The sequence below is a fragment of the Heterodontus francisci genome, chromosome 17 (assembly GCF_036365525.1).
Source record: "Heterodontus francisci isolate sHetFra1 chromosome 17, sHetFra1.hap1, whole genome shotgun sequence".
NCBI lineage: Eukaryota > Metazoa > Chordata > Chondrichthyes > Heterodontiformes > Heterodontidae > Heterodontus > Heterodontus francisci.
In genome coordinates this window covers 31,376,403-31,397,326 of record NC_090387.1, presented here as the reverse complement: position 1 = coordinate 31,397,326, position 20,924 = coordinate 31,376,403, and the positions used below count along the sequence as shown (strand labels likewise).

Below are 20,924 nucleotides of genomic sequence, written 5' to 3'. Positions count from 1 at the left end.
GTTCTCTATCCATTTCAGTACCTTACTCCCAATCCCATTTGCTTTAATTTTGCATGCTGATCTCTTATGTGGGACCTTACCGAAAGCCTTCTGAAAGTCCAAATACACCACATCCACTTGTTCTTCCTTATTATACTAGTTACATCCACAAAAAATTCCAGTCGATTTGTCAAGCATGATTTCCCTTTCGTAAATCCATGTTGACTTTGTCCGATCATGTCATTGTTTTCCAAGTGCTCTGTTATTACATCTTTTATAATGGATTCTAGCATTTTCCCCACTACTGATGTCAGGTTAACCGGTCTATAATTCCTTGTTTTCTCTCTGCCTCCTTTTTCAAATAGTGGGGTTACATTAACTACCCTCCAATCCGTTGGAACTGTTCCAGAGTCTATAGAATTTTGAAAAATGACCAGCAATGCATCTACTATTTCAAGGGCCACTTCCTTAAGTACTCTGGAATGTAGATTATCAGGCCCTGGGGATTTATCAGCCTTCAATCCCATCAATTTCCCTAACACCATTTCCCTACTAATACTGATTTCATACAGTTCCTCCTTCTCACTAGACCCTGTGTTCCCCAACATTTCTGGGAGATAATTTGTGTCCTCCTTTGTGAAGACAGAATCAAAGTATGTATTTAATTGGTCTGCCATTTCTTTGTTCCCCATTATAAACTCCCCCGTTTCTGACTGAAAGGGACCCACATTTGTCTTCACTAATCTTTTTCTCTTCACATATCTATAGAAGCTTTTACAGTCAATTTTTATGTTCTCTGCAAGCTTACTCTCATACTACTTCTCTCAGTCTACTTCAACGCCAGGAGCATCCGGAATAAGGTGGGTGAGCTTGCAGCATGGGTTGGTACCTGGGATCCTGATGTTGTGGCCATTTCGGAGACATGGGTAGAGCAGGGGCAGGAATGAATTTTGCAGGTTCCGGGATTTAGATGTTTCAGAAAGAACAGAGAAGAGGGTAAAAGAGGGGGGGGTGTAGCATTGTTAATCAAGGAAAGTATTACATCGGCAGAAAGGACGTTTGAGGACTCGTCTACTGAGGTAGTATGGGCCGAGGTTAGAAACAGGAGAGGAGAGGTCACCCTGTTGGGAGTTTTCTATAGACCTCCGAATAGTTCCAGAGATGTAGAGGAAAGGATAGCGAAGATGATTCTCGACAGGAGCGAGAGTAACAGGGTAGTGGTTATGGGGGACTTTAACTTTCCAAATATTGACTGGAAATACTATAGTTCGAGTACTTTAGATGGGTCTGTTTTTGTCCAGTGTGTGCAGGAGGGTTTTCTGACACAGTATGTGGACAGGCCAACCAGGGGCGATGCCACATTGGATTTGGTACTGGGTAATGAACCCGGCCAGGTGTTCGATTTAGATGTAGGTGAGCACTTTGGCGATAGTGATCACAATTCGGTTAGGTTTACCTTAGCGATGGGCAGGGACAGGTATATACCGCAGGGCAAGAATTATAGCTGGGGGAAAGGAAATTATGACGCGATTAGGCAAGATTTAGGATGTGTAGGATGGGGAAGGAAACTGCAGGGGATGGGCACAAACGAAATGTGGAGCTTATTCAAGGAGCAGCTAATGCGTGTCCTTGATAAGTATGTACCTGTCAGGCAGGGAGGAAGTTGTCGAGCGAGGGAGCCGTGGTTTACTCAAGAAGTTGAAGCGCTTGTCAAGAGGAAGAGGGCGGCTTATGTTAGGATGAGACGTGAAGGCTCAGTTAGGGCGCTTGAGAGTTACAAGCTAGCCAGGAAGGATCTAAAGGGAGGGCTAAGAAGAGCAAGGAAAGGACACGAGAAGTCATTGGCGGATAGGATCAAAGAAAACCCTAAGGCTTTCTATAGGTATATCAGGAATAAACGAATGATAAGAGTTAGAACAGGGCCAATCAAGGATAGTAGTGGGAAGTTGTGTGCGGAATCAGAGGAGATCGGGGAAGCGTTAAATGAATATTTTTCGTCAGTATTTACAGTAGAAAAAGAAAATGTTGCCGAAGAGATTACTGAGATACAGCCTACTAGGCTAGATGGGATTGAGATTCACAAGGAGGAGGTGTTAGCAATTTTGGAAAGAGTGAAAATAGATAAGTCCCCCGGGCCAGATGGGATTTATCCTAGGATTCTCTGGGAAGCCAGGGAGGAGATTGCAGAGCCGTTGTTGTTGATCTTTAAGTCGTCATTGTCGACAGGAGTAGTGCCGGAGGACTGGAGGATAGCAAATGTTGTCCCCTTGTTCAAGAAGGGGAGTAGAGACAGCCCTGGTAATTATAGACCTGTGAGCCTTACTTCGGTTGTGGGTAAAATGTTGGAAAAGGTTATAAGAGACAGGATTTATAATCATCTTGAAAAGAATAAGTTCATTTGCGATAGTCAGCACGGTTTTGTGAAAGGTAGGTCGTGCCTCACAAACCTTATTGAGTTTTTCGAGAAGGTGACCAAACAGGTGGATGAGGGTAAAGCCGTGGATGTGGTGTATATGGATTTCAGTAAGGCGTTTGATAAGGTTCCCCACGGTAGGCTATTGCAGAAAATACGGAAGTATGGGGTTGAAGGTGATTTAGAGCTTTGGATCAGAAATTGGCTAGCTGAAAGAAGACAGAGGGTGGTGGTTGATGGCAAATGTTCATCCTGGAGTTTAGTTACAAGTGGTGTACCGCAAGGTTCTGTTTTGGGGCCACTGCTGTTTGTCATTTTTATAAACGACCTGGATGAGGGTGTAGAAGGGTGGGTTAGTAAATTTGCGGATGACACGAAGGTCGGTGGAGTTGTGGATAGTGTCGAAGGGTGTTGTAGGGTACAGAGGGACATAGATAGGCTGCAGAGCTGGGCTGAGAGATGGCAAATGGAGTTTAATGCGGAGAAGTGTGAGGTGATTCACTTTGGAAGGAGTAACAGCAATGCAGAGTACTGGGCTAATGGGAAGATTCTTGGTAGTGTAGATGAGCAGAGAGATCTTGGTATCCAGGTACATAAATCCCTGAAAGTTGCTACCCAGGTTAATAGGGCTGTTAAGAAGGCATATGGTGTGTTAGCCTTTATTAGTAGGGGGATCGAGTTTCGGAGCCACGGGGTCATGATGCAGCTGTACAAAACTCTGGTGAGGCCGCACCTGGAGTATTGCGTGCAGTTCTGGTCACCGCATTATAGGAAGGATGTCGAAGCTTTGGAAAGGGTGCAGAGGAGATTTACTAGGATGTTGCCTGGTATGGAAGGAAGGTCTTACGAGGAAAGGCTGAGGGACTTGGGGTTGTTTTCGTTAGAGAGAAGGAGGAGGAGAGGTGACTTAATAGAGACATACAAGATAATCAGAGGGTTAGATAGGGTGGATAGTGAGAGTCTTTTTCCTCGGATGAGGATGGCAAACACGAGGGGACATAGCTTTAAGTTGAGGGGTGAAAGATATAGGACAGATGTCAGAGGTAGTTTCTTTACGCAGAGAGTAGTAGGGGCGTGGAACGCCCTGCCTGCAACAGTAGTAGACTCGCCAACTTTAAGGGCATTTAAGTGGTCATTGGATAGACATATGGATGTAAATGGAATAGTGTAGGTCAGATGATCGGCGCAACATCGAGGGCCGAAGGGCCTGTACTACGCTGTAATATTCTAATTCTAATTCTAATTCTAATACTCTATTTTCCCCTTCTTAATCAATCCCTTTGTCCTCCTTTGCTGATTTCTAAACTGCTCCCAATCCTCAGGTTTGCTGCTTGTTCTGGCCATTTTATATTTCTCCTCCTTAGATCTAGTACTATCCCTAATTTCTTTTGTAAGCCCCGGTTGAGCCACCCTTCCTGTTTTATTTTTAGAACAAAGAACAAAGAAAATTACAGCACAGGAACAGGCCCTTCGGCCCTCCAAGCCTGCGCCGATCCAGATCCTCTACCTAAACAGACAGGAACGAACAATTGTTGTAATTCATCCATGTGCTCTTTAAATGCTAGCCATTGCCTATCCACTGTCAACCCTTTAAGTAACGTTCCTCAATCTATCATAGCCAACTTGCGCCTCATACCTTCAAACTTTCCTTTATTTAGATTCAGGACCCTAGTCTTGGAATCAACTCTCACTCTCCATCTTAATGAAAAATTCTATCATGTTATAGTCACTCTTCCCCAAGGAATCCCGCATAACAAGATTGTTAACTAATCCTTTCTCATTACACAATGCCCAGTCTAGGATGGCCTGTTCTCTAGTTGGTTCCTCAACGAAATGGTCCAAAAAACCATCATGTACGCACTCCAGGAATTCCTCCTCTACAGTATTATTGCTAATTTGGTTTGCCCAATCTATATGTAGATTAAAAGCACCCATAATTACAATTGCACCCTTATTGCATGTGTCTCTAATTTCCTGTTTAATGCTATCCACTAAATCACCACTGCTGTTTGGGCGTCTATATACAACCCCCACCAACATTTTCTGCCCCTTGGTGTTTCTTAGCTCCACCCAAACAGATTCCACATCAGGATTCTCTGAGCTAATATCGTTCCTCTCTATTGCATTGATTTCCTCTTTTACTAACAACGCTACTCCACCTCCTTTCCTTTTTTGCCTGTCCTTCCTAAATATTGAATACCCCTGGACGTTCAGTTCCCATCCTTGGTCACCCTGCAGCCATGTCTCCGTAATCGCAACTATATCGTATCCATTTACATCTATTTGCGTGGTTAATTCGCCTACATTATTGTGAATACTCCGTGCATTGAGACACAATGCCTTTGGGCTTGTCTTTTTAACATTCTTAGTCATCTTAGCATTATTTTGCACTATGGCCCTGTTTGATCTTGCCCTTGATTTCTATGTCTTCCGCTTTTGCTCATTGAACCAGGATTGCTCCTCTGTTTTGATGTTCATGGTAGAGTGCAGGATATGCTGGGCCATGAAGTTACAGATTGTGGTTGAATACAATTCTGCTGCTGTTGTTGGCCCACAGCACCTCACGGATGCCCAGTTCTGTGCTGCTAAATCTGTACTGAATCTATCCCATTTAGCATAGTGGTAGTGCTGCACATGATGGAAGGCATCCTCAGTGTGAAGGCGGGACATGTTCTACACAAGGAGTGTATGGTGGTCACTCCTACCAATACTGTCGTGAACAGATGCATGTGTGACAAGTAGATTGGTGAGGATAAGATCAAATGGGTTTTTCCCTCATGTTGGTTCTCTCATCACCTGCCTCAGGTCTAGGCTGGCAGCTATGTCCTTCAGGAATATAAATAGAAAATGCTGAAAATACTTAGCAGGTCAGGCAGCATCTCTAGAGCGAGAAATAGAATTAACATTTCAGGTTGATGACCGTTTTTCAGAACAGTTTTACTTCAGATTTCAATCATCCACAGTATTTTTGTTTTACTTACATCCTTCTGGACTCAGCCAGCTTAGTCAGTAGTGATGTTATTGAACCACTCTTGGTGATGGACATTGAATTCCCCCACCCTGAGTACATTCTGTGCCCTTGCTTCCTTCAGTGCTTCTTCCAAGTGGTGTTCAACATGGAGAAGTACTGATTCATCAGCTGAGGAAGGGCAGTAGGTGGTAATCAGCAGGAGCTTTCCTTGCCCAAGCTTGACTAGATGCCATGAGACTTAATGGGTTCAGGAGTCAGTGTTGAGGTCTCCCAAGGCCACTCCCTTCCAACTGTATACCACTGTGCCGCCACCTCTGGTGGGATAGTCCTACCGGCAGATGAGGACATACTCAAGGATGATGATGAAGGAGTCTGCAACATTGAATGAAAGGTACGATTCTGCGAGTATGACTATATTAGGCTGTTGCTTGCAGTTATAACATTGCTTATTTTACATTTTAAAAAATATATTATACTGGTTTTCCTCAGCATGAGGTGGCATTTTCTATGCATTGACTTGCAAATAGGTTGATTGTAGATCAACTCAGATCCATCCATTGTTACACATTAAGCATTACTACACATATATTATTGAAGCATAATGACTACTCATGAATGTTATAAGCAGCATTATCTCAATATATAATTGTGTATTTTATATGCTTGAAACATTTCTTTAAAATCTAACTCCTAGGTTCAGTGGGTGATGGGATTACAGAATGACAGAGCTATCACTGCCACAGTTAATGCACCCAGTGGACACTTGATAGATACATCCAGTGAGGCAAGTGGCCAAATCAATTTCAAAACAAATGAATCAGGTATGTACTGACATCTTATTACAAGTAACAATACTGGTGAGAAGTTGGTGATTATGCTGTGTGAAATCTGTCTTTTGTAACATTTGTATTTTTGTACCATTATTATGCCATCATTACATAATGTAGGAGGTTGTATTACGACCGAGGATGGAGGAGTCTTTCTTTAGTTACACTTCTCCACGGTCACAACATATAATTAAATGTTTTACCCAGTTACCAATATGGCCAATCATATACTTTATCTATTCTAGTTACAGAATAAAAATCCGCCAAGCAGGTTTCTTTAATGAACAACAAAGTTATTAATTTATTATAAAACAATAAAGATGCAACACATACACACACAAATACCAGTTAAATGAAAAATAAAGACGCTTTCTCTGCAGAGATCAACTTTACAAAGAAACAAAAAAAACTTTGGCCAAATATTTGTTAATTCTTGAAGAAAAATGGTAAGATATGGAATTTTCTAGATGGTTCTTTGGTCTGGCGTCCAGGTACACGTAGGCAGGTGTCACTAGACACATGCGGTGGTCACTAGGATCTTTTCAGAAGCAGTTCGTTCAGGAGATGTCGAAAGAACGTTTTGCAGAAGTTTCTCAGGAGAAATGCTGCATCAGTTTCTCCAGTGCTCACACTGGATTCTCAGGGTTTCTCAAAGAGGTAGAACAGGATGAGCTGGTGGCCTTTCTCTCTTAGCAGGCTTACACCCCAACTGCCAATTCAAACAGTTCAAAAAAGTAACTAACTCCTGACCACCATAAATCTTGACATGTGACTTCCCTGCAAACAACTCCAATAGCCAGCAAGGTTCCTGCTGTTTACTTAAACATGTGACTTCCAGTAAGCATTTGTATTTAAACAAAGTCCCAAGTGTCCTTCCAGTGACCCTTTTTTAAAAAAACAAGTCCAGCATCTCCTCAGGTATTTCCACAGTCTTTTGAATACAGTCCTCAAAATATATTAACAATGTAAGCATGTTCAAGACAGTTGCAAGATTGAATATTCCATTCTGTGACAGGGTAAGATGGTGATCTACTGTGTTGGACCATGGAGTAATACACCTCTAGATGACCTGCTGAAAATTATTAACAGAGACCTGGGGAAGGAAGGCCCAGGCTACCCTGTTGGGACTGTGGTTTTTTTTTAAAGCAAAACAGAATAGTGAGAGAGAAAAGGGAAGACTCAAATTTATTTAGTTCAAAATGATTATTTTCTTACTTTTACAAATTGGGGTCTAGTGTTGATACATTATTGGATTCAGTGGCATCAGTTGCTCCCATAAGCTGTCGTGGAAGTTGACTCACACTGGACTATATCTTTTTTTATTCTTTCATGGGATGCGGGCGTTGCTGGCAAGGCCAGCATTTGTTGCCCATCGTTAATTGCCTTTGACAAGTAAGTGGCCTGCCAGATCATTTCAGAGGGCAGTTAAGAGTCAACCACATTGCTGTGGGTCTGGAGTTACACATAGGCCAGACCAGTTAAAAATGGCAGATTTCTTTCCCTATAGAACATTAGTGAACCAGATGAGTTTTTATGACAATCGATGATAGTTTCATGGCACTAGTACTGAGACTAGCTTTTAATTCCAGATTTTTTATTAATTAATTGAACTTATTAATTAAATTTAAATTCCACCAGCTGCTGTGCTGGATTTGAACCCGTTTCCCCAGGGCATTGGCCTGGGCCTCTGAATTACTAGCTCAGTGCCATTACCACCACACCACCATCTCCCCCTATTTATATGACAGCGTAATTCGGGATTTTAAGTTATGACTGAAACTGAATAATCATGTGATTCACACGTGTACTACTTTAACCTCTCAGAAAGTGGACAGAGTGAGCACTTGGTAAGAAAGGGCCAGATATAAATCAATAAGTGGCTTTATTTCATTGTGAGTGAACATGCAGAGCAACACTTATGACCCGAATTAGTTGGGTAGAACTCAATGGGTGGAACTTCTCTTCATGAAATAATGCAAAAATAATGAAGATGTTGCACTTCCCCACATTAGTGGCTCAACCTGCTTGAAGTAAACAAATGATGAAAGATCATCACTGAAACGTTAACTCTGTTTCTCTCTCCACAGATACAGCCTGACCTACTGGGTAATTCCAGCATTTTCTGTTATTTCAGATTTCCAGCTTCCTCAGCATTTTGCTTTTGCACTTTCAGCTGGTCTGCTCTGTATAACCAGTGTCAGTGATATTGATCTTTCCACCTTCTACAATATTAATGTGAACTGGGCCAAATTTATGAGACAATCTGTCAATCTCCTTTGTCTCCAGCTGCACATTAATTTTGTGTCACTTAATACCAGGCTGGTCTCCCATCCTCCACTCTCCTTAAACTGTAGCTCATCTAAGACTCTGTTGCCCATATTCTATCCTGCACCAAATCCCATTCACCAAACACTCCTGTCCTTAGTGACTTGTATTTGCTCCCACTCCCTCAATGCCGCAGATCAAAAATTCATATTCTCATGTTTAAATCCCTTCATGACCTCACTCTTCCTTATGTCTGTAACATCCTCCAACTCTACAACTGTCTCTAACTCTCCATTCCTCTGATTATGGTCTCTTGTGCAAACCCACTCCATTTGCTCCACTGTTGACAGCTACCTTAAATGTTCACTCCCTCCACCACCGGCACACAGTGGTAGCAGTGTGTTACATCTTTAAGATGCATTGCAGCAACTTGCCAAGGCTCCTTCAACAACACCTGCCGAACCCTCGATCTCTACCACCTAAAAGGTCAAGAGCAGCAGATGCATGGGAACACCACCACCTGCAAGTTCCCCTCCAAGTCACACACCATCCTGACTTGGAACTATATCGCCGTTCCTTCACTGTTGCTGGGTCAAAATCCTGGAACTCCCTTCCTAACAGCAATGCTCACATTCCAAGGACGAATTTTTAAAAAAGCTACCTAGGCCTCATGTTGTGGAATTCCCACCCATACCTGTTCGCCTGTCTACCTCCCACTCTTCTTTTAAGATCCTTCTTAAAACTTACCTGTTTGACCAAGCTTTTGATAACTCTTCCTAATATCTCCTCCTTTCGCTGAGCTTCTATTTTTGCTTTCTGATTATTCCTCTATGGATCGCCTTGGAATTGATTTTTGACATTAAAGGTGCTGCATAAATCCAAACATTGTTGTTAATACTACAGAAAGTGTTTTAAAATGGTTAAAACAATTTTACATTTCATGAACAATCAGATATTGATTTTTTTCAGGTTTTTATCAACTTTGTTTGAGCAACTTGTTGTCACACTTTGGATCAAAGCAGATCTTTATCAGTTTTGGAGTTTACTATGATGGGTTTGGTGAGAAAAAAGAAGCAGAAAATAAAGAAAAAGTTCAACTGAATGACACAGTTTCTGCTATTCAGGTGAGAAACATTGATCAGACTAAGACATCAACATATTTAATTCTGTTTACTCCTGCCCCTCTTCAAAGTGATGACAGGGCTGAAGAAACATTGACAATCAATGTGAAATGCTGATGGTTGGCATATATTAAGCATCTGCAACACCAGATGGTAATAGAGCAGAATTTTGTTATTAAATGTATGTTGAATGTGTCACTAGTTTGAACATGGAAGCAAAGCTTTCTGAATCAAATTATTGAATAGATTGAAGCCTATGGTATCCTTCCAAAATAAACAGTTTAAAACCTGAAAAACTGAAAACATATTTATACTCTAAATTTGCTGTTAGTACGAACACTTGCTTAAAAAAGTCCTTAAGAGAAAATGGGGTAGGTATTCGTCTCAGGAGGAGGATGCTGGTGCAAAACGGGCGATATCGAATCAATCACTTTTGATATGCAGCACCTGATATTTGGTGCCATCGCAGTCAATGAAACTGAATATTAGGCACTGTGTATAACAGGGTGGCTGATCCAATATTGCTCGTTTACTGCCACCGTCCGAGAGGAATTTCTACCTCAATGTCTTTTGTTTCAGTAAAGAGGGGTTATCAATAACATCATTTCTGCTGGATTACACTGATTGAGAAATGTAGGCAAATGCAGCAGCTAACTTGCAAACAGCAATATCCCACAAACAGCAATAAGACTGGTTAATTTATTTTTGCTGATGTTGATTGAAGGATGGATGGTAGCACACCATAAGAGTTCTCTCTTTGATTAGTGCCATAAGTAATTTTAGTATCCACCCAATCCATAGTAGAAAATTTGGTTTAATGTGCCATTCCAAGCTCGGCATCTCCAACAATAGTAGGCTCAATACCAGACTTGGATGTAAGCCTTGGTTATGTGCTCAATTCCTGAAAATCCAACACCTCCTGATTTAGAGTACTGCCAACAGAGCCAAGCTGATTCTTCAAAAGGAGTGAATGTCATATTTATGCTCATCGTAGTGTAAATGTGAACATGTATCGAGGGGTTCTGTTTACATTCATCTCTGAGATCTAGCCAAGATTTTCGTCTGCATGCAATTATAAAGTGTCAGATTGGCTTTGACATAAAACTAGACACTGACTCATTCATCTGTATTCCATTTCATGGTGAAATACATTAGAATTTCTAATTAGACCTAATACTGGTGCAAATATGACCATTCAGGTCCATAGGTAAGGTATCAAGAGATATGTTCCATCCACAAAAATCCCGCTGATTACCGCCCCATTAGCCCACTCTCAATTATTAGAAAAGTGTTGAACGGTATCGTCAACAGTCCTATCAAGTGGCACTTCCTCACCAATAACCTGCTGACTGATGCTCAGCTTGGGTTCGAACAGGACCACTTGGTTCCAAACCGCATTTCAGCTTCGGTCCAAACATGCACAAAAGAGCTGAATTCCAGGGGTGAGGTGAGAGTAACTACACTTGACACGAAGGCAGGATTTGATCGAGGATGGCATCAAGGAGCCCTTGTAACGTTGAAGTCAATGAGAGTACGGGAGAAAACTTTCCATTGGCTGGAGTCATACCTATCATAAAGGAAGATGGTCGTAGTCGGTAGAGGTGAATCATCTCAGCCCCAGGATATTGTTGCACAAGTTCCTCAGGGCAGTGTCCTAGGTCCAACCATCTTTAGATGCTTAATCGATGACTTTCCCTCTATTATTAGGTCAGAAGTGGGGATGTTTGCTGATGATTGTGCATTGTTCAGTTCCATTCAGAACTCTTCAGGTAATGAAGCAGTTTGTGCCTGCATGCAGAAAGACCTGAATGGCATTCGAGCTTGGGTTGATAAGTAGCAAGTAATATTTCCACCACGTAAGTGCCAGGCAATAACCATCTCCAACAAGAGAGAGTTTAACCACCTCCCCTTGATATTCATTGCTGAATTCCCCCCACGATCAACATCCTGGGGGTCACAATGTTGTATAATTGACTTTAAGAGTGATGTCCCTTTAAGATCTTAGTATTTGAATGAATTAAGTAGCTGGACGTAGTCATGTGGCTCGAAGCCAGAGCCACTCTGCAACTGTAACACCTAGAGGAAGGTTCTGTAAATAGTTTGCTCTGTACTGTATAAACTTGTTAGCTGTTAATAAATATGTTAGCGATCTTCAGCATAACTGGACTCATAGTAGAAAGAAAAAAGGAACTTACTTCTAGCTGTAAAAGACATAGCACAGAACAACAGGCTGCAAGTAAATTGGGTGAGTCATTGTCCCGACGGTTGAGGGATATTGGTTAAAAACAAACCTCTAAAGTGCTTAGAAAGTGATTTTTTTTTAAGGCGCCGTTAAAAAAAATGGGGAAGACCCAACTCCTCCCCCAGGCTAATCAAGGTCAGCGCCATTACAGGAGGTAAAAGCAAAATACTGCGGATGCTGGAAATCTGAAACAAAAACAAGAAATGCTGGAATCACTCAGCAGGTCTGGCAGCATCTGTGGAAAGAGAAGCAGAGTTAATGTTTCGGGTCAGCGACCCTTCTTCAGAACTCAATTACAGGAGGTGCCTGATAGCAAAAAGCATGCGAATCCTCCGATCACTGCAGAGCCTCCATCCACACAGCCAAAGAAGAAGAGCTTTCACTCATGAAGCCACAGCTATAAAAATACCATTAAACCCCTCAGGCATTGAACAACATAAACAAACTAAAAAAAAAGCAACTGAACTGCCTAGTGAACAGCTATGTAAACAGACCAGCTTAAGTGCTACAAGGAAGATAAACACACAGCACAGCAAAACACCTGCACCTCTCAATCCAAGCAGCTAATCTAAATAACAAAGTTTCTTAAAGGGGAAACAACGCAGAGACACAGAACAAGTCTTAAAGCAAGTTTTAAGCAAAAGAACAGCAGGAAGATAGAGACCAAATTTCCCAGCATGAACTGGAAGGCCATGGATATCGAATTCAAACTTTTCAAACAGAGAATGCAATTATGCTTTACAGACCAAGTGATTGTTGAACCAGAGAAACAAGCTGTAACAATACAAATAGCAGTTGGAAATGAGGGATTACACAGAATCGATACCTCAGGCTTATTTGAAGAGGACCAGAAAGATCCTGCAAAGATATGGAAAGTGCTAGATGATCAGCTCCAATTAAGAGTGAATTTTCAAATTCACCACCTGGAATTGATGTCCTACAGGGAACAGCCACAGGAATCAATAGACCAGTTCATCAGTAGATGCTTAGCAAGGGCAACAAATGCGATTTCTCAGAAACTGAGCTGTCGGACCGAATAATGGAGCCGGTGATTGTATCAACACCCATTGAAGTGTTTCAGAAAGATCTCTTGGGGAAATAGAAAGGTCACAACTTTGGTGTGCTGCTGGAAGATGGTAGGAAATATGATGCCATTGTAGCTGGAGAACAGCACCTGCAAGAACTAGGTGCAACCAACAGTACCGGCATGATAACCAGGTTGAAAAGAGCAAGCAAGCTGTGTGGTAAGTGTGATTGGTCCCACTCACTGCAAAGTTGTCTTGCATTTTGAGACCTGTGCAAGGTGTGCAGTGCAAAAGGATATTGGGCCCACCTATGCAGGAATTCGGGCTCCACAGATGCAGCTAGAAGTCACAGTAGGACACAAACAAACAGACAACAGGTGCAGCAACAGGGCAATAGCGGCAAGGAAAGCACCAGAGACCTGTATAAACGCAAACCGATACACAAAGTCCACAGCAAAACAGACCTGAGACAAGATTCAGGGAGAAGTAATTCTCAGCCAAAAGATGAACAGGCGTTTCACATTGTGAACCTGACACATCATGTTGATGAAGTCAAAGAACAAAGAACAAAGAACAAAGATAATTACAGCACAGGAACAGGCCCTTCGGCCCTCCAAGCCTGCGCCGATCCAGATCCTCTCTCTAAACATGTCGCCTATTTTCTAAGGTTCTGTATCTCTTTTCTTCCTGCCCATTCATGTATCTGTCTAGATACATCTTAAAAGACGCCATCGTGCCCGCATCTACCACCTCCGCTGGCAACGCGTTCCAGGCACCCACCACCCTCTGCGTAAAGAACTTTCCACGCATATCCCCCCTAAACTTTTCCCCTTTCACTTTGAACTCGTGTCCTCGAGTAATTGAATCCCCCACTCTGGGAAAAAGCCTCTTGCTATCCACCCTGTCTATACCTCTCATAATTTTGTACACAAGTCAAACAACTGGAAGCTTTTGCTACCATTAACATCACATGCCCAAAGAAAGCTGGTAAACATACACTCAGGGATAAGTTTGACACTGGAGCTAGTGCAAATATCCTACCAGTCTGAATCCTGAAGGATATGTACCGGAGTCTTTGGAAATCAATGATACAACAAACAAATGCAAACAATGGGTCACCCATCCCTTGCAGTGGCACACTAACAATACAATGCAGCTATGGCAAGTTGGCATGTAAACCATAAATATTCTACCTGGTAGACACGAGTGGACCAGCAGTGGCAGGACTACCAGTGTGTAAGGATCTCAACGTCATAACCAGCCACGAGGTCACCAAGGTACCCATTACAGCAGAAGAGAGCAATGGTATCTGCACTGAGTCACAGTTCCTCCAGGATCTCAGTGGTTCTGGTTTGAAGAGTATCAGCCCTTTCTCAGAGACGCCACACCAAAAGAATGAAGATCTAAATTCAGATGGTGAAAGCTCTCTGTCAACAGGCAGTGTCTCTCTGTGTTCCAGCGACTCAAAAGAAGAGATTGACGTTGTAACCACTGAGAAGCAAAGGCTGACAGTGGGGAGCATTCCCAAGGAGAAATCTCCAAGGACCAGAACCCACTCGCAGACTCTGTCCAGCATCAAACAGTGCAGTCTGGAAATCCAGCACAGCACAACTGTGCCACCCCTTCACTTCTGCTCTCTAGAGAACTGCCAGCATGACAATGAGCCAGAATGGATAGGTGCCTCCATGAGGCCAAGTATTCCTCCCCCAACAAGTTCTCGACCTGAGTCCCAGGCCTTCAGATACGGAGGATGAGGAGAGGCAAAGAACACGCAATGTCCAGAGGAGGCAGAGGAGGAATGAGTTGAAGCATTGTCTGTTGGTTCTTCGAGATGAGGTGCCGGAACTTTCCAAGAATGACAAGGCCTCAAAAGTGGTTGTCTTGAGAAAAGCAACAGAGTATATGAGCAGGCTGAAGGCAGAGCAACAGAAACTGACTGTAGAGAGGAATAAACCTCAGAAAAAACAGAAACAGATGAGACGCAAATTCTCCAAGCAAGAATTGTTAAACCATCGAAACAATATATGGGCACTTAAGCCTCTGTACCTGTAAATTTAATAATCTATATCCTGTATAACTAATTTTGATGCTATCTAATTTTGTGTATTTTTACTTGTAGCATACGAGACTTGTCTTTGGAAAGAAAGGGGATGTTGTATGATTGCCTTTAAGAGTGATGTCCCTTTAAGATCTTAGTATGGTAATGAGCTAAGTATCTGGATGTAGTCATGTGACTCAAAGCCAGAGTCACTCTGCAACTGTAACATCTGGAGGAAAACTATGTAAATAGTTTGCTCTGTACTATATATACTTGTTAGCTGTTAATAAACCTGTTAGAGATCTTCAGCATAACTGGACTCCAAGCATCTATTAACCAGAAACTGAACTGAACCAGCCATATATTTACTGTGGCTACACTTCCTGACTTCCTAAAGCCATCCACTATTTACAAGGCATAAGTCAGGAGTGGGATGGAATACTCTTCACTTGCCTGGAGGAGTGCAGCTCCAACAACACTCAAGAAGCACAACACCAGCCAGGACAAAGCAGCCTACTTGATTGGCACCCCATCTACCACCTTAAACATTCACTCCCTCCATCACCGGCACACAGTGGCAGCAATGTGTACCATCTACAAGATGTACTGCAACAAGACTTCTTCAACAGCATCTCCCAAACCTATGACCTCTACCACCTAGAAGGACGTAGGCAGCAGACACATGGGAAAACCACCACCTCCTAACCTCCTTCCAAGTCACATGCCAGTCTGACTTGGAGCTATATTGCCATCCTTCATCTTTGCTGGGTCAAAATCCTGGAACTCCCAAACTAACAACACTCTGGGAGTACCATCACCAGATGGACTGTAGAGGTTTAAGAAGGCAGCTTGTCACTACCTTCTCAGGGACAAATAGGGATGGGCAATAAATGCTGGCTTTGCCACCGATGTCCAGATCCCATGAATGAATAAAGAAAATGTGTGATGTGTGCATGGCTGGAGTGATTTATCTTATTCCAAACTCAGAGAACCATGTCAGATGGGCAAGTCTGGATCACAAACGTGCACATACATTGCTGTTATAAATTATAGAGGAAACAGAAGTGCCCAGTTTTCTCCCCTCTTCTGCTAAAGATGCTGATACTTAGTGAAAACCCAGCAGTCCTATCACACCCATTCTTCATCTGTGAGCCCAGGCACTAACCTGAACCCATTGTCATATAACATTCATATGGACACACTTTCTATTCATGGCAACTGGATTGCAATCAATATTTTTCCCTTGGCCCCAGCACAGGGATACTGAAGTACAGGGAGATTTTTCCCAGGCACAGGGAGACGGGTTTGAGTGCATGTGGGGTGTTAAATCCCCTAAAAGTGACATCAGGTCAGGAGCCTGACATCATCCTGCCCTGTTCCAGCTTTCACCCGGGTCAGTTTGAAGGCAAGTGGGGAGCCCCATGCAGCTGTCAGGTAAGTAATTCAAATATTCAAATTACTCATTAAGTTGTGTTTTAACCAAGGACTCTGGCTTTCACAGCCAGCGGACCTATTTCCTGAGCTTTCAATAACTTGCCAGGGTCACTGAGGCAAGTGCTCAGTAGGGAGTGCCAATTCAGTGAAATTGACATGCTGGGAAGGCTTTGATCAGTGAAACTGAAGAGTTCCGGGCATGGCCAGGTGAGAGGCTACTGCTCACAGCACTCCTTCTCAGAGAACACTTTCACTGCTTGACAGGTGATTGCCAACTTCTTGGAACGTCGGCTTCCGGGTTAATCAGCGCCCAGGAGCGGCTCAGAGGGACAATGTCAAAAGTTACATTTAAAATCACGCTAACATCGGATCCAAAGTTGCCCTACAAAGTATTGAGTGTACCTGAAGTCACACCTTTCACAGCAGTTTTGAAGTTTTTTTGCACTTCACTCACCTACATCTGCACTTCCCTGCTACCAGCCCTCACCAAGGCATGGGAGCAGTTTATGCAGCTCTACCTGGCACCTCTGATGAAATGCAAGAGGAGCAGCAGCACTAACACCAACAGCACCAGAAGCAGCAAGAACAACACCAGCAGCAGCACCAGCTGCCTTCTCCTCAGCCACATGCTGCTCCACAGGGCAGAGGGGATGGACACCGAGATCCAACTCCAAGGAGGCGAGACCCCCAACACATTTACAGGCAGAGGATCAGCTCTCTTGACATGTGTAAGCATCAGTGCCTCAGGTTTTCAAAGCAGGTCATTGTTAACATCTGCAGACACCTCCTTCCCAGTTGGCCAGGTGGACATGCATTGCTGGTGGCCATCAAGGTGCATGTCACTGGAGGGCCACCCCCCCCCCACCCCACCCCGGGTCTCTGCCAATCCTGAGGGTGTGTGGTTTCTTCTCCTGCAAGGAGAGAAAGCAGAGAGTTAGTGTTAGCAATGTCTTGTGTGGGTAGCAGGGAAGGACAACATTTGTGGAGGGTGACTGTGATGCATGGGTGCAAGAGGGCAATGGGATGAGGGTATGTGTGGTGTGTTGGCTGCTCAGATGAGGATGAGGGGGTCCCTGGAGAGAGAGGAATGAGTACAGCTGCAAATTCTGTTGTTCTGAGGGGTGCTGTGTAGGAGAATGCTGGGAAAGTCAGATATGGGTCTTGGCACCTGAAAGTGTTATGCCACTCACCTTTCCCACCCTCCTGAGGTCCTGTCTCCAGGTAGGAGGGACCACACTTTTGTTGCTGATTTCCTTGGCCACTTCAATCCAGACTTGCTTGGTTGGAGATGATGTCCTCTTCTTCCTGTCCTTGGGAAAGATAACCTCACTACAGTCCCTCAGATCCAGCAGCAGGACCTCCAGCTAAGAGTGAGAGACCCGGGGAGCAGCCTTCCCAGGTCTCCTCTCCATTCCTGTGGTCGCCGCACTCTCAAAAATCCATACCCCGTTCAGTCTTTTTAACATGTGCCAGGGTCCATTTAATTAGAAATCCTTCCTTTGACAGATCCAGCACATCATCCTGCCCAGCTTTCCTGATTGGCTGGAGAACCTGGAGGTGGGGTGCGAATGCCATGACTCAGTTAAAGGGCCTCGGCAAAACCCGCTCCAGCTGTCAATGGGTTCCTGACTCGCTAACGGTCCTGTCGTTTTGGAAGGAATTAAGTTCAGAAAATTCTGCCCAATGTCTCAGCTGTTGCTTGCCTATCAATTGTGTCAATTATCATTTTTAAATATTATGTCTTGTGCCTAATTTAAAATTTCTCTTTTTCTTTCTCTCACAGGATACTACTATCAAAGTGCAAAGCTACGTCTTCCATATGTGGAGATTCTATAACTTTGCCAGGATGCGCAAAGGAGCTGATTACTTCATTGTACTAGCAAGCAATAACTATGTGAATTGGTGGTCATTTGCCCAGAGTGTAGTCATTGTTTCATCTGGTTTTTTACAGCTTTACTTTCTGAGACGCCTGTTTGTTGTGAGAGTCACCACTGCAAATGAAAAACCCAGATGTTAGGCATAGTTATATTCAAGAAATATAGTGGTGTTAAAATGAGTGGATTATTAAAAACAATTACAGATAACTTTTAATCAAGCTTTATCTTTTCATCTAATGTTCAGTTTTCAAAACCTGAAAGAAACCATTCATTCCTAGTTTAATTAGTTTCCATGAATCCTGAACTACCCCTGTTATAGCTTCACAACACAATAAGGTTGACCTACCCACAAATACAGAAATATGCTAAATATGCCTACCTAAATCTTATCAAGGTTCTTTTATCACTTTAATAGGAATGTGGATGTAGAAATCTGCTAATTTCTGATTATCGATTACATTCAAATTTTGAAAGAGGTTAAATTTTCAGAAATGACACTTCATCAAAACTGATTGGACTAAAGACCACAAACAAAGTATTTATTTATCTTTTTCTTATTCTTTCATGGGATGTGAGCATTGCTGGCAAAGCCATTATTTGTTGCACATCCCAAATTGGCCTTTGAGAAGGTGGTGGTGAGCCACTTCTTAAACCATTGCAGGCCATCTGGTGTAGGTACACCCACAGTGCTGTTAGGAAGGGAGTTCCAGGATTTTGACCCAGCGACAGTGAAGGAACAATGATATAGTTCCAAGTCAGGATGGTGTGTGGCTTGGAGGGGAACTTGCAGGTGGTGGTGTTCCCATGCGTCTTCTGCCCATATCCTTCTAGATGGTAAGGGTTGCAGGTTTGGAAGATGCTGTCAAGGGATCCTTGGTGAGTTGCTGCAGTACATCTTGTAGATGGTACATACTGTTGCCACTTTGCGCTGGTTCTGGAGAGAATGAATGTTTAAGATGGTAGATGGGGTGCCAATCAAGTGGGCTGCTTTGTCCTGGATGGTGTAGAGCTTCTTGAGTGTTGTTGGAGCTGCACTCATCCTGGTAAGTTGAGAGTATTCCATCTCACTCCTGACATGTGCCTTGTAGATGGTGGACAGAACAGGTTTTGGGGAGTCAAGGTAAGTTACCTGTCACAGATTTCCCAGCCTCTGACTTGCTTTTGTAGCCATAGTATTTATATGGCTGGTCCAGTTAAGTTTCTGTCAATGGTAACCCCAGGATGTTGATGGTGGGGGATTCAGTGATAGTAATGCCTTTGAATGTAAAGAGGAGATGGTTAGGTTCTTTCTTATTGGAAATGGTCATTGCCAGGCACTTATGTGTGTGAATGTTACTTGCCACTTATCAGCCCAAGCCTGAAGCTTGTCCAGGTCTTGCTGCATGTAGACACAAACTGCTTCATTATCTGAGGAGTCATGAATGGTACTGAATGCTGTGCAATCATCAGCTAACATCCCCACTTCTGAACTTATGGTGTAGGGAAGGTCATTCCCCATGATGTTTAACCGGTTCTCCATTTCCTGTTTTTCTTGTCGTCACTTCAAATTTTGTTAAGATTGATAAATATCCTAAAATTCTCTCTTTCTGATTTCTGACATCTAATTGCTCAAAATATATTACATACTGTATATTTACCAAATAAAGATAACTCATAGCTTATCAGCCTATGTTCAGTGTATTGGGACTTTATGTTGTGCTTATAAAAGAAAGGACATCTTGGAAGTAAAAAAAAGTCACTCTAATCTTTGGAGGATTTAAAGAAGGAAACTGGCTTAGAAATTCGGATATGTCAATTTTTGGGCACTCAGCAGGTGCAGGGAGCAATCCCAGGAATGAGTCATCCAATAGCTGAGTTGCTAAATGCACCAGAATGGCATAATCCCGATACATACATGTTAACTGCTTTTAGTTAGTCAAGAACACAAGAAATAGAAGCAGAAGTAGACCATATGGCCCATCGGGTCTGCTCCGCCATTCAATACAATCATGGCTGATCTTGGGCTTCAATTCCACTTTCATGCCCACTCCCCATGTCTCTTGATTCCCTGTGAGACCAAAAATCTATCTATCCCAGCCTTAATGGTGGGGCATCCACAACCCTCTGGGGTAGAGAATTCCAAAGATTCACAAGCCTTTGAGTGTAGTAATTTCTCCTCATCTCAGTCCTGAATGAATGACCCTTTATCCTGAGACTGTGTCCCCATGTTCTAGATTCCCTGACCTGTGGGAACAATCTCTCAGCTTCTCCCCTATGCAGCCCATTCAGAATCTTGTATGTCTCAATTAGATCACCTCTCATTCTTCTAAACTCCAGAGAATATAGACCCAATTTACTCAGCCTCTCACCATAGGACAACCCCCACATCCCAGGGACCAATTTAGTAAATCTTTGCTGCACTGCCTCCCGTGCAAGTATATCCTTTCTTAAATGTGGAGACCAAAACTGCACACAGTATTCCACGTGCGGTCTCACCAAAGCCCTGTACAATTTTAGTAAGACTTCTTTATTTCTGTACTCCAATCCCCTTGCAATAAAGGCCAACATGCCATTTGTCTTCCTAACAGCCTGCTGCACCTGCATGTTAACTTTGTGCATTCCTTGTACGAGTACCCGCAAGTCTCTCTGAACATCAACACTTACCAGTTTCACACCTTTTAAAAAAATATTCTGCTTTTCTATTTGTCAAGATTGATTAATAGCAGTAAGACACTACACTCAAAAGCTCATGT

At 43.0% G+C, this 20,924-nt stretch overlaps 1 protein-coding gene across 1 annotated transcript in view; it reads left to right on the top strand.

Annotated features, from left to right (window-relative positions):
• The window catches only part of tmed6 (transmembrane p24 trafficking protein 6), a 33,012-nt gene extending 13,151 nt beyond the window's left edge, over positions 1–19,861 (top strand). Inside the window, exons 2-4 of the mRNA XM_068049207.1 lie at positions 6,058–6,184; positions 9,425–9,579; positions 18,099–19,861. Of these exons, the coding sequence (XP_067905308.1) occupies positions 6,058–6,184; positions 9,425–9,579; positions 18,099–18,332 (516 nt within the window). The 3' untranslated portion in view covers positions 18,333–19,861. The remainder of the gene's footprint in view (positions 1–6,057; positions 6,185–9,424; positions 9,580–18,098) is intronic.
• Positions 19,862–20,924: the final 1,063 nt, after the last annotated feature.